We start from the raw sequence: 14,798 nt of genomic DNA, 5'->3' as shown, positions 1-14,798 counted from the left end.
GAGAAAATGAGATGAAAGCCGAAGTTCATCTTAAAGAGGATGGGCTTTAAAAAATAGTATCCCTATCTGAATAGTAATGGGAGGATCTGTGAGAAAAACTGTTGACAGAGAGCCTAGAGAAGTTTGATCAGACTTTCGGAGATCTTTTTAACAGACCGTTCTAACAGACCAAGTAAAAAAAAAAAAAAAATAAATAAATGAGTGGTGGCTCATCCATAGGGGCAGACAGGGCATAAACCAGATATAATCAAGTCCAGACTCATAATTAATACTCATTAGTTCTTCTAAATAAGAAATTATTTTACTAAATGTTCCTATGAGAGGGATAAAAGCTGCTGCACATTAATTTGCTCAATGTTGTGCTATAATTTACTAAATGATAACTGAATATTGCCGTAATGTTTTTGTTGCACCTAGTTGTTGAAGATGGAATTGTGACGAGCAGAGAACAATGAATAGAGATCCACTGGGGCGGGAATCATGCTGCCCCATGTTTGCCCCTCAAATGTTTGGCTCATGGGGGGTGGAGGGGGGTAACACAGCTATTGATATTTCCTCTTGTGATTTTTGTGAACACAACATAATTATTGTTTTCTCTCTTTTTTTTAAGCCTCACATACTGTATAACTGAGCAAATCTTACCTACTTTCATCAACCACGATCAGGGCGTATTTGTATACTGTATACTCAAGGGGAGAAAAAGTTGCCGCTTATCAAATTTCATTTAAAATGTCGACACTCAAAAGCATATTAATTCAAAAATAGGTCAAGATCAATCCATCACTGTGTGTAGTGTGAACATCATTTCATCCAGCGAGTGCTGCCGGGTTAGGATCCGAATCCCCCATGTCCAGGATAAAGCATAAGATTCATCAGGAATGAAACATAAAAGGTTTTTCACTCCAAGCATCACTCTAAAGAATGTTTTCTGACATCCCTTATTCTGAATTATTGCACATAAAGGACGGTTTAAAGGCTTTACACGGAACAATAAAAGTGTTTCAAGGGCCAGTGAATTATTGTTGTCTGAAACAATATACCTAGTGGCTTATGATATCTGTCGCTTCTGGTAATAATTCAGGAGACAAAGATGCAAGGGGGCAAACAAAATGCTGAGACAGAGAGAACGAGATGGCGATAAAAAGCTTTCACAGTGTTTAGGATATACAGCAAGGGCTCTTCAACTCCAGTCCTGGAGGGCACGGGACACAGAGTCTTCTGCTCGTACGCAGCTGATTCGACTAATCTGGTGATTGCCAGGTTCAGTGGGTGTGTATACAGTAGGTTAGGTATCAGTGAATTGCAAACCAGACTGGAACACTGGCTCTCCGGGACTGGATTTGAAGAGCACTCATATACTCTGATATAGAGTGCGACATTTGCACCACCTTCACAGATGCTCCTTCTTCATCACATGGAATAATCCAATTATACTACAAAAGTTTTCATTTTCAGGCCTTTTTAACTGCAATATTTAGCTCACTTTAATTTCTAAGAGCAAAGTTCAGCCTCCATTCACGAGTGCTTTTTCAAACTTTCCCAGAATGCACAAGTATTCACAAACCGAATAATTGATATTCAGTTGTTTTGATATAAAAGTGTTTGATTAAACTTACAACTTAAAATTACTTTAAAGCCATTAGACAAGGAGATCAAGCGCGCACAGGAATCAACACGTAATCCTCAGGGGTAAACACTGGAGCCGTTCCATTTCCATGCATCCACAGCGCATCCGCCTACTTACAACAAATACGGACGGCTAATTGAAATAATCCATAGTCAGATACGAACAGACGGCGAGAGGGAAACAGAAAGAGAGATGTTCGCGAGAGCGATGGCTCCATTTTCATGCATTAACCCATCACGATGACGAACGGCTTTTTCGCGCAAGGTGACACCTTTATTCCATTAACACAGCACTTATTTAAAAAGTTGAAAATGACAATAAACATCACCCTACCCAAGGTAATGAGGCTTCCCTTCTAACTCAAACACATTCAGGAGATCTAGTCATTATTTTTAATAGCGTGTGCCAACAAGTCCATACGTTAATGAAGACGACTGATATAATTATAACACTTTACATCAATCTCGAAATCACATTCTGGGGTCTGTCTAGGTTTTGCACCATAAACATACCGTCACCCAGTGACACCTTAAAGGCATTTTAAAAGTGAACCCATATTTTTTCTAACAGCCAAATAATTAACCCGAGGCCTGTTATTGAGTGTGACATTCTTCGATATGTATACAGTTCTTGGCCATGATATTGGTGAACCATACAGTATGGTGGCTGAAGTTAAAATTCAATAATCAGGCCAACTGTTATGGCAAACATTATTGGGTATAATCCATATATCAATCAAAAAAAGTTGGTCAACCTACAAGGCTTTTAAAATCAATATGTACAGTAAAAAATATTGTTCTCTCTCTCTTACTCTCTAAAAATCTTAGATTTAAACTTGAAATGGAAAGTTTTAGCCTGAAATGGAAAGCTACTGCACTATATAGGGTGTACAATCACTTGTTTCACACACCAAGTAGTGCCCTTGATCAAGGGTTAGAGATGGATTTGGGATTCAGCCTTTTGTTAGGAGCTAGTTAGCGGCAAACTGAAAAACATGTATGGTTCACATGCGTTTCGACTTAAAAGCGATTACTATTTAATCTACAGCAAGTCAAGCGATTCATAGGAATGCCTAATAAACCATGGAGGTGGTGGACAGTCCTGAGATACATATGAGATTTACTTTATATTTCCAGCTCCAATTCTGGGTTTAAATCCCAAATAACCTGAAATGGAAAGCTACTGCACTATATAGGGTGTGCAATCACTTGCTCCGCACACCAAGTACTGTAGTGCCCTTGATCAGGGGTTAGAGATGGATTTGGGATTCAGCCTTTTGTTAGAAGCTAGTTAGCTTTGTAGTTGTTTAAAATGACATAATGTTATCAGGTGTTTTCTGGTTGAAAGTGCTTCCGTGACTTTGTGGGTTTTTTCGCAAGCAGCTGCTCTGCTCTCTCATCTTTCCAGTACTGTGGACAGTTCGGACCTATTTTTACCCCTGCTGCGACCGACAGTTAGTGTAATTAACAGTTATTAGAACACCCAGGACATGGAGTGATGCATAGATTTTAAAGTTCAAATGCTGTTCTCGTTTATCATCATCAATCACGGAATGCCTCTGGTGCAATCAGGGCAACAATTAAACAGTGTCTCCACAGCCCCGCCCACTTCTCTTGTGTTGGCTCACAAGACAACACCAACAACAACAATCTCTTAGATCAAATCTGACTGTGAAAGCAGCCATAAGGCAAAAAATTTGTCTTGAATGTTTCATGTCCTTCAGTAAATTAGCTGAAGAGAATTCGATAGTGAAATAAAAAATTATCATTTCTTCTTATTTGTACTGAATATTAAATCTCCCTGGCACAATTAGAACTACTGTACTGTACGATGCTTGAATTGTTTTTTTTTTCATAAGCAGAACGAGGCATTCTGACATCCTGTCAATCAAATAAGCGGGTTGTGTGTGATGATGTAACAGTCCAAATTTTAGAAAAGGAACTCTTCCTTAGAAGATATTTTTGATAATCGTATTTCTTGTGACATTTTGCTCGTTAATATTCTTAAGGTATATAACAGTGAAAAAGCAGACGAGTTGTTCGGCTGTCAATCAGGCGCAATTCTGGATGAAATCCACAATTCTGTGGTGCATGAGAGCGCAATAAAAAAAACAACAACAACAACAAATCCACCGTCATGACTTCACTTGACCCGTTACTTTCACTTTTGTTGCTGCTTCACACTTATACAGATGTGTTGGAGATGAAGAACAACAAAAAAGACACACAAGTGCTTTTTAAGTGGTTTGTTTCGATAACTTATAGAATCAAACGCTCCACTGAATCTGTATGGATCGCAGACGGGAAAAGAAAAACAATACAACAAGTCGAGCGATTCACAGGAATGCATAATGATGCACCGGAATGTACCGTGACACCTTGGCACAACCCTCAGCACAGCAGTGAATTGTCAACGCTAATTCGTTGGATATTAGAGGTGTGAAGCAAACACATTTACACATTTCTCTCTCTCTCACACACACACATTTTCAAAGAAAATAACTAATTAAGCACAAACGTGTGCACGCATGCATCCAGCAGTTAGAGGCCTGTGCGCATGCTACCAAAAACCGGCTGCTGTTGTGTCATCTCAGTGACCTGGCAAGTGTTTGTCATTATGCACAACAAAAGCAATTACCCATGAATGATTTGCTTTGGCGATGCAAAGCCTTGTTGCCAGGCAACACTCATGTAAATGAAGAAAGCTTGATCTCAGACTAAAAAAGTACAGGGACAGTTGAGTCGAGTGACAGAGACAACTTTAAATATAGCAACGTGTTTATATATAAAGTGATTCGTGAGCTGAATGGTGTGGGATTTTTTTTTCTTCCTAGAATTAGTTTCAAAATAGATGATATTTAAAGCAAAAAAAATGTTTCATTGAAAATGAAAAATAGTTTTTTCAACCAAATCTACAAAACCCACCTGAGATCTGACACCCACCTGACATCTTGGCAAGTAAAAATCTCTTGAATCTAGCCAAATCTATCTATAATTTCATAAAATACAATTACAGCAGAGAAATATAAAACTATAAAGCTTATTTCTAATCAAAGTATACTAAAATGTTAGGCAAAAAACTACTTTTTAAAGGCAGATAACTTTGTTAGTTTTAGGAATTTATTTTCTGTAAAAAGCAAAAATTTTTCATTTACACCTAATATACATCTAATTCAAAGATAGATTCAAGAATATTTCACTCTCATTTTTGCAGTGCTTGGCCCAGTACTAAAGCTGTAAATCAGTAAGGTGACATTAGTAACCATCATATTGCTTACTGAAGTTAACTTTTTACACTATATGTAATGATTCTAGATTTTCACATACAGTAAGATCCTGAACATTCTAATTCGATGAAAACAAATCACAGTAGTTATGTGTATTGTACCAAAAAAACACTGCAATGTACCAGATACCAATATTTACAATTATATACAATATTTTCAGTGTGTAAGTGAATGTTTAAAATGTCTAAAGTCTGATATTTTATAAGTGTATATTGAATCAGTCCAGGACCACAATGATAAAAAAATGTCTGTCTGGTAAAGCTGCCTTGATGGTTAATAATCCTAATTTCGGAAAATCCTTAACGACTTTACAGTCCAATACAGCTCCAAGACAAAATGGAGCGCTGGATCACCAGGTTTCCATTGCAATTTGGAGGCGCAGTCTTGCGAGAGTATAATACGAAACCCAAAAACTACTGTTTTTTTATGCTTTACATTGTATATTTTTTTGTCAATGGTGTATAAGACCCACTTTGACTTATGAACAAATCCAACATATGAACGTGCTTCAGAACAAAACTCGTTCATAAGTCGGGGACTTACTATATTCCTAAAGCTCTGTTTTTAGGCACTGTGTGATCATTAATTCTTTCTAAAATTATAACAAATAGCTGGGTAATCAGATAATCTACAGCAAAAAAAAAAAGGTGGGCATTTAACCAACTATATTTATTATTGTCACAGTTTCACTTCTTTTTTTTTACTATATTGTCTTTAAATATATATATATATATATATATATATATATATATATATATATATATATATATATATATATAAAATCAAAGCAGTTAAACAAATGTTTAAAATTATACTATTCTAGCATTATCACTATTATAATATATATAGGCCACCATATTGCTTACTGGAGTAAACTTTTCACATTATATAAATCATTTACAATTTTCACATATTCCCAAAGACCTGTGTTTTTTTAGACACTGTGACACTTCATTAGACACATAATTAATTATTTTTTTAAAATATATTAATTATTTATTTTTATTTTAAAACATGACTATTAGTTTTGTTTTTTTTTTACAGATAAAAAGGCAGTTTATTAACAGTTATACATGTCACCGTTACTGCTTAGCGAAGCTACATTTTGTTAAAAAAGTAAAAATATAAAGGAAAAAAACTCTTAAATCGCATTTGTATGGACCAAATGTAGCGATTCTACAGAAACTGCTGATTCAGAATATCCGAGTGCGCAGCCTGGAAGCTCGTGTCCATCAACAGCTCAACGAGGGCTCTAGCTTAAATTGAATAGAGGATGTGATGTTTATGGTGGTTTTTGGAAAAGAAAGAGCCTGGCTTTGAGTAAAAAAAAAAAATATATATATTCGGATGCAGATATGAAAAGTTTGTTTTTTTAAATGCCATTTTCGACAAAGTTATGAAAGGGAGGATGTTTCGTTGATGCAAAAGAAAATAAACAATATTTTTCCTACAGTACAGTGTGGAGCTGAATGTAAAATTTAGCCTACTTCTTACAAACAGTCTACCTCTTTGTTTTCTTCCCCCAAAACACACAAGTATTAAATTTTTGTACAGCATCAAAAAAAAAAAAAAAAAAAAAATGAACATACTCTGCCTGACCAAAAAAAAAAACCCTAACGTTTCTTGGATCGCCTTTTGCTTTGATTACGGCTGTGGCATAATTTTTGATAAACTTATACTACATCACAGCATTTAATTCTCCAGGACGTTGTGAAGCTTCTAACTGGTGTTAATGTCTGGACTTTTGTGGCTGCCAATCCATGTTTTTTCCTAAAATGATGTTTCTGGAACCATTATTGACTAACTTAGACAATGAATCCTAGCATCATCATCTTGTAATATGCCCTGTGCCATCAGAGAAGTAAAAACTCCATTGAGGGAAAAACCTGGTCATTCAATACATTGAGGTGGTCAGCAGACTTCATTTTATTGCCACATAACGTTGCTGAGTCTAGACCTAAGCGACTGAAGCAACCCCAGATCATGACACTGTGTTTAGAGGCTTGTACAGTGGACACTATGCATGATGGGTACATCAACAGGCAGTGTATGATGCTAGAGTGGGATGCAAAATTTTTAATGATCATTTGTATTAACATTAAAGCATGAACAAAATGAAACAAAATTAACAAGCAGTAATAAAAATGGGCTACTCAATTTAATACATGCTATCCTGAGCAACACGGTCAACGTTTTATTGTCAAGCTGTAAAACAGAAGAAAAAAAAAAAACACTGAGAATTTTCATTCTGAGAAAATTTCAAAAATATTCACATGTTCAACAGGAAGTTTAACTTTCTTGGAAAAGTCATCAAAGGAAAAAGAAAATTATTTTCTTTAATTATAATATACAGTACTGCGTTATGAGGTGGCTCGGTCTTTAGCCGTGAGGTTCAATTCCCGGCCAGGTCTGTGTGCATGGAGTTTGCATGTTCTCCTCGCCCTTGAAGGGTTTCCTCCGGGTGCTCCGGTTTCCTCCCATAGTCAAAAGACATGGAGATTAGGCCAATTAGAGTTCCAGGGTGTACCTCGCCTTGTACCCTAAGTCTCCTGGGATAGACCCTGTATCCAGAATAAAGCGGTATAGACGACGATGAGTACAGATTATTATAAATGATATGAAAGTAAATGACGTAGATTAAATAAAATAAACGAGAACGAATGTTTTCCTGCGACAGATCTAAAGATTTTAAAGAATTAAATAACTGGTTGTGTATGCAGCGACCTCATTTCCCCTCTCGTCTGTTCCAGCCGCTCAGTATTGAGCTTCAGCAGTGTACTAACCACCGTCCTGATCATCTGTCATCATCTGCACCTGTTTCTCACTGAGTCAGGACTTAAGTTAATTGACTCTGTTAATGCTGGAGTGATTTATAGACCGCTGTGTGGCTTAACAAACAAATAACATTCCTGTGAAAGTGTCCAGGTACGGACAAAGGAAACAGGCCTTCAGGAAGCCTGGAGAAGTATTCACAACTACATTAAAAATGCAAGAGGGTCTGGAAAAATGTGAAGGATGCTGTCATTTTATTTTAGACTTTTTTTTTTGCTTGCTTGCAAGGATGTCACTCAAACAATATGTTTACCCAAACCCACATACAGTATGTAAGGACAAAATGCAGCTTGTCAAAAAATAAAATAAAATAAAATAAAAATCAATATCCCGTTGCTTGAGAAGAATTTCAAATATTTTGATACATTATATAATAATTTAGATTCAACACTGAATCATGACGATCGACCTTCTGTGCATTCCTGTTCCAGAAAATGCCTTATTATTGTTAAAAATATAACACCGTATTCGTTTTTATCAGCGTGCTAGCCACAGCACTGCTTTCAGAGCAGCTACTGCCGATTAAGCCTGTGGAGTCTCATATGGTACCTAATAGCTCTGGCTTCATAATGACCCGCAATTTCAGTAATAACCTTCCACTACTATGTAGAGTTCCTGCTCTCACTGTGCAGTGTGTCTCCATATAATGAGTAATCACATGATCAGCGCTCTCTCTACTACTTCCATTCATTATACTCATAACGCACACCTCGACACAGAACATACCCGGGAACGGAAATGCAAACCTGAGTCCCTGAACGACTTTATGTAGTACTGGATAATTATTCACTTGTAAGAAATAAATCACAAAGGGGGAAAACAATGACCGACTGGGTGGTGCGATTAAGCAGGAGTCTGCACTTGAAAATTTCTCACGCACTTAAAATAAATTACAAATCGTACTTTTTAATGTCGAACGAGCAAGGACAGGTTAGTTCTCAGTATCACTTCAACAGCTTTTATTTTCCCTCCTGAAAGCTTGTCTGGTTACCGAGCAATCAGAAAACGCAAATTCTGTCATCCAGAAGAAAAGTTAGGCTGTTACAAAGTGCTGACACTGGAGACTCCTTCCCAAAAAAATTTTTCTATATAAAAAGAAATCTTCAAAGGGAAAACCTAACCATCTTAAACAAATGCACGCTTTTTGTATCACTCTTGCCATCCAAGTCCCTGCAAAAGAGCTGGTCAGATCTCAACACCTTCTGACCAATCAGAAGTGAGAATTCATCAGCGCTAATAATCTATAGTGTAGGTGACGGCCATAACTTATTGACCGACTTCAACTGAAACACTGGTACACTCTTGTGTACATGATTTTGTGCTTCAATAAATAATAATAATAATAAAAAAAATTATTCAACATTCATTCATTCATTCATTCATTCATTTATTCATCCAATTTAATTTATCTGCCACTGAATCAAGGTGTAGCACGGATCTTCGTTTTTCATTTCTTGCCAAATGTAACAAAATAAAAATCCAAATCCACAACATACACATATTAATGAAGTCAAGTGTATTTGCTTGTTTTTACTGATGGACAACCGTTGAGTCGCACCACAACGACATCAGTTCTCATAGTAATATGATCCGTATAATAATAATAATATTAATTATTACTATTATTATTAAGCATTGATTGATAGCATAAACATCTGATAATTATTTAAACTTTAAAAAAAAGCAAAATGTTAAAACATCTTAATTTGTGCATTTTAGTCTCACTCCCATGACGGTAATTAAACTAGTCAGGATCGAGGACGCTCAGAGCAGCTGTCGTCTTTTTACTGTGTTTAAAAAAAACAAAACACACACACACTACAAGCTTTGCCCATTTGCATTTGACACACTCTAAATGAGCAAAACAAACATGCTGAGATCGCTGACAACTCACTGTGGTGAAGTTGAAATGGTAGCATGTGTCGCCTCGGAAAGTGCACTGTAGAAGCATGTCACTGATGCTGTGTCCCGTTCGGTTGTAGAAATCGGTCATGTTGAACTGCTTGGGCTTGAAGTTGACAAAATTGGCCTTTTCCTTTAGAGCAGCGAGCACATCTGGGTCTGCCAGGTGCGGGTTTGCGATCTGGTAGTTCTCGTTCAGCAGGGCGAGCAGTTCTCCCACGTGATAGAGATCGTTTTTGGTGATCTTGGAAAAGCGGAACTCGTTGAGGTTGCAGAAAGTCACCGCAGGAAACGTGAGGTTCGGCGCCGCCACCTCGTCCAGTTTGGTGACGTGAGGAAACTCAAGGTAGTACGACACGCGGTCCATGCACACCAGAAGCAACAGCGCGAGGGAGCCCAGAAACGACAGAGTCCACAAAAAGCGACGGAACGTCATGTGTCCGTAGGCGAAGATGTGGCTCATGCCATGCAGCGTGGACGAGTTGGCGAAGGCTTGCAGGTTCGAAGGCCTGATGCTCTCGATGCTGTCCTCCGACTCTCCCTTCATGGCCGTCATGGTAAATCAATTCCTAATCGGAAGTTAAGGAGTAATCGAGATGAATTGCAAAGACATTAGCGTCAAAAAATGCTGCACATGATCCAAAGTTCGCCTCAGATCGCAAGCTGCTCTTCTTTTAAAATGTGCCGTCTATTCAAGAAGAGCCCAAGCCTGTGAAATCACACGGTGCACACTGAAAAGTGCAAACAGGCAAGAAATAAGGAGCAGCACACCACGCTACACAACCATTCAGCGTCTGACTGGACCGTACCTCACTAAGCCAGGAGAGCTGGCTCTACATCGCAGTGTTGGGTTTATGAATGGGGAGGGAAAAAAAAATCATCATTCAACAAGAAGCTGTTGTGAGATATTCATTTTTCTTCCCTGGATCTTCCTCACATTCCTCTTAACACATGCAAATGAAGTGCCACCGACCTCCCCTGGTCCACCTCTTGCGTTTGTCAGTCAAGTCTTTGTCGCCTCGTCCCTCCAGGATCTACGACGAACGCAGAGGGGCTACCTCTAGATGCTGAGAAAAGCCAAGCTCAAGGTCTCTCCCAAAGCGGCCAGCGTTTTCCTCCAGATCTGCTCATGTGGATTTGCACACTAGTGCCTCAATCCTTTCCCTCTCTCGTGCAAGCTCTGAGCTCGCTGGCTCGTTCCCCCTCCCTCTCTCTCTCTCTCTCTCTTTCTCTCTCTCTCTCTCTCTGCTTCTCTTTAGTAGTCAGAATCCATCCCACTGCTGAGCTCCTGCTTCACCAGTGTGTGTGTGTGTGAGAGAGAAAGAGAGAGAGCGAGCAAGCGATGGGGGGAGGGCAGAGGGGGCTTACACTCAATACATTGTCTCCGGATTTCACAACAGAGAATCGCAGCCTGCAATCTACAGTCTGGTTGCACAGCTACAGGTAGTCGCCCATCGGCATGCGAGATTTCATCCTCGTCAAATCTCCAGAGCTCCGTTCGTTCCACTTCCCTACAGAAACCAACCCGTCAGCCTTATTCTTTTTAAAAGCAGAAAGAGGATGAAAGGAGAAAGAATCAATTAGTGGCATTTATGCATGTACACGGGGAATACGGAAGGAAATAACGGACAAAATGTCGACACCCAAAGCATTTTTTTCCCTCTCAGAAATAATTCATACCGATTTTCCAGCGACCAAATTTTTTAATTTATAAAACAATTACATTGTATTTTATTACTACGTTCTTCTCTATGTACTGTATTACTATTTTTTTTGCATCGATTTATAGCTGGTTTAGGTTTGTGCTTCAAGATTCACCCTACATCCCTCAACAGCCCAAAGCTGAAAATTACCGTTCAGTGTCTTTATTTGTTTAAACGTCTCATCTTTTATTTCTTTAACAAATTAACATAGATCTCAATGTCTCAGAGCTCCCTTAAAAGTGTTTATATTAAAGCTCCAGCTGAAAGAACTTTCAGACAAAACATTTTTCTATACCTAAAACTCAATTTAGAGCACTCCTCCTCCAAATGTGCCATTTCAGTGTCTATGTAAATGAGCTACTGCTGAGTCACAAAGATGTGAACAGCCCCCAGAGAACAGCAACGTGAAGAAACAAATTGGGGGAGGCGATCTTCTTATATGATGTCACAATGGGGGGGGGGGGGGATGTAATTGGCTTGTGGTTAATACCAAAGTTGTTTTTTTTTTGCACACAAATACTGGAGACCCATTTCTAAAATTGAATGAAAAGTTAATTTAAATAAAAAAAAAAAGGTCCTACACAAACAAGATTAAAAAAGATCATAGACAAATTGTCAATTAAAGCAGAAATGTAGAGGTGTGACACTTTACCTCTAGCAGAGACACTGGGAACTCCTTGTGTAAATGTTAAATAAACATATCCTCATTGAAAGTGTCATAACCACACACACACACACACACATAATCCCTTTGTGTAGAACACCAGCTACAGAATGAAGTCACATGGTTCCACTTCATTAGGAGAAAGGAGTCAATAAATCTTGCTATATCAATTTACACTTGACCAGTAACTTCCATTGTCATTTGTTCTCTTCCAGGAAATTTAGTCTGCGTCTTTACACGACGGTTTCATTACATTTCCACGTGCTGTAAAATGGCAAACCTCATCCTGGTCAAAGTAAGCAGTAAATAGTCATGGATAAGGCAAGCCCATTGGATCTGTTGGATAAACTGTACAATAATTCAATATAAAACACGTTACACTTTACTAGAATCATACAATCATTTGTAGTCGCATTTAAATAAATCATCTACAACCCTCCAGACAGTTCTTGCTCTGCTTAGTGTCAATAAAATTTGGCCTATAACCCTTAAGCAGCTGACTGCCCTTCAGAACCCAGTTCACCCATTAAGGTTAAGGTGACTCACGAATCATAAAGCGCTAGAAAAACGATCAGGTTTCTATTTCTTTGTTGGTTATACAGCATATAACCTGTAATCAGTACCTCTGGTGACAGCATTATTTTCCAACCTACTTGTAGATCATGAAGAAGAAATCAACCCATCAAGCAAAGGGTTCAGGAGACTCCTTCAGTAATGTTTGAACTGTGGTTTAACTCGCTGGTCCATATAACTCCAAAACCATGGACTAGCTCATTGGGGAAAGCAAGATTTCGAATTGCACCAGTATGAGTGTTTGTCATTCCTTAATTTGTCTGAACTAATTGGTATAGTGGTTTCACATATTGCTCTTTTCTCCATATACAGTCACACGCCCATCTCAATTGAACTATACAGTAACAGTGTTTTTTTTTTAGCTCTATTGATCAAATAAAAAGGACTATCACAAACTTTGCAGGAACTCTGCAGCTCATCGAGCTAAGAAAGACCTACAGTAGCTCACTCCATAAGACTGGTATAATTCGACTGAGGTGGGGTTGTGACTGACTGTGGAGCAACGGGCAATATGTGAAACCAGTCCAAAGATTAGTTCAGCCCAATTCAGGAAGAAACCACACTCAAGTATCTGGTGCTATTTGAAACCATGTCTTTCTACATTATCAAATCAATAATACACAGATGGTGTCACTTAGGCTGTGAGTGTAAAGATCATTGCCTCCAGCTTCACTGCAAATCAACACTGGACATCTTGCTCATATTGAGGGGATCAATATGTCTTAAAGATTTGCTGACTTAGTGGCAAGACATGTCCCACCAAATCACCAAATGATTCCTGGGACATCGTCCCTTCTGCCAAATAATGTTCTGTTAACGTAGCGTCAACTATGGAGCAGAACATCACCAAGGCCCTTTAGCATTGGTTCGGAGTGGTTTCTTAGGGTCTGTTACCACCAGGTTTTAATATTCATCTCAGAGCAGAGCACCGAATAAGCACAGCTGTTCACATCTGGCTTTATGCATGTGCCTTCCTCTGTGACCGTTTCTGATTGAGGAAACGCAGTGTGCAATTTATCAGCCTGTGTTGCATTTGTTTTCAGGCAGAAATGCTGTAAACAGTTATGTTTACACACCATCACCTTCAAAATAGTCCACTATTGCAACAATATAGCACTCCCAGTGTTCCTGCCACTCCTGGAATATGTCCTGGAAATCATCTTTTTTAAGCATGTCAAGCACCTTATGCGATTCGCACTGGATCTTCGCAATGGTGTAAAAAATGGCGGCGACGATGACCAATGAGGAGAGTTTGGGGACAGGATGCATCGTCATCGTGGAGCATCCAGTTTTTCATGCTACACAGATTCAGTCTGGAGATGAACTACTGTAGGCAGCAACACGCCACGTGTTCAAATCACACGTGTGGATTGCCTGGATTGTTCTGTATGACACACCAGCAATGACAGCAACGTGGTCAGAATGGCACCAGTTGCACAGCTCCTGATATACATACAGTAAGGACAATGCCTTTTGGCACACTGACTTATAAAGGTCAGTGCTCCCAATGACTGTGCTGCCATCTGTAGGTACGTATGTTACCAGAGGTGTCAAGTAACGGAGTACAAATACTTCGTTACCTTACACAGGTAGCTTATTTATTTAAGTAGAAATTTTGCGTATCTATACTTTAGTATGGAGTAAATTTTTTTCAGCCGACTTTTTACTTCTGCTCCTTACATTTTCACGCAATTATCTGTACTTTCTACTCCTTATATTTGAAAAATAGCCTCGTTACTCCTATTTTATTTCAGCTCGTCATTCAAAAAACAAACAAAAAAGAAACATCTGGATAAATCGGATGGAGCGAATTTGATTGTGGTTGGATGAGAAGTATAAACACACCATTCCAACACCCTATTGGTTGGTACGCGATCCATCGAAGGATGTCCGTGATAGAGACTCAAGATTCGAGCGAAATGTCGCGAGGAAGGTAACAGCACCAGAAAGGTAACAGGAATTATATATATATATATTTATTTACATGTTTTTGATTAATCACTTGGATTAATCCTTCATTCTGACAGCACTAATGTTTATTGTAGACGACCATACAAGGGTAATTGTTACTAAGCCTGCCCTGGGTGCACTAATTTTCCTGTATGTTGCCCTCACAGATTCCTGCAGCTAAGCTTGGATGTACATTTACATTCCAATGAAGGTTACTGATGACACGCCTCTGATGTTTTTTGCACTATTAAAATACTTATA

General features: G+C 38.5%; 1 protein-coding gene across 2 annotated transcripts in view; it reads right to left on the bottom strand.

Annotated features, from left to right (window-relative positions):
* Positions 1-10,776, bottom strand: part of asic1c (acid-sensing (proton-gated) ion channel 1c) — an 82,597-nt gene extending 71,821 nt beyond the window's left edge. For both annotated transcript variants that reach the window (XM_053495460.1, XM_053495461.1), the window contains exon 1: positions 9,640-10,776. In XM_053495460.1, the coding sequence (XP_053351435.1) occupies positions 9,640-10,203 (564 nt within the window). In that variant the 5' untranslated portion in view covers positions 10,204-10,776. The remainder of the gene's footprint in view (positions 1-9,639) is intronic.
* Positions 10,777-14,798: the final 4,022 nt, after the last annotated feature.

Source organism: Clarias gariepinus, chromosome 4, assembly GCF_024256425.1.
Source record: "Clarias gariepinus isolate MV-2021 ecotype Netherlands chromosome 4, CGAR_prim_01v2, whole genome shotgun sequence".
Lineage (NCBI taxonomy): Eukaryota > Metazoa > Chordata > Actinopteri > Siluriformes > Clariidae > Clarias > Clarias gariepinus.
Note: the sequence above shows the minus strand (reverse complement) of the source record. Positions and strands in the feature narration are given on the sequence as shown.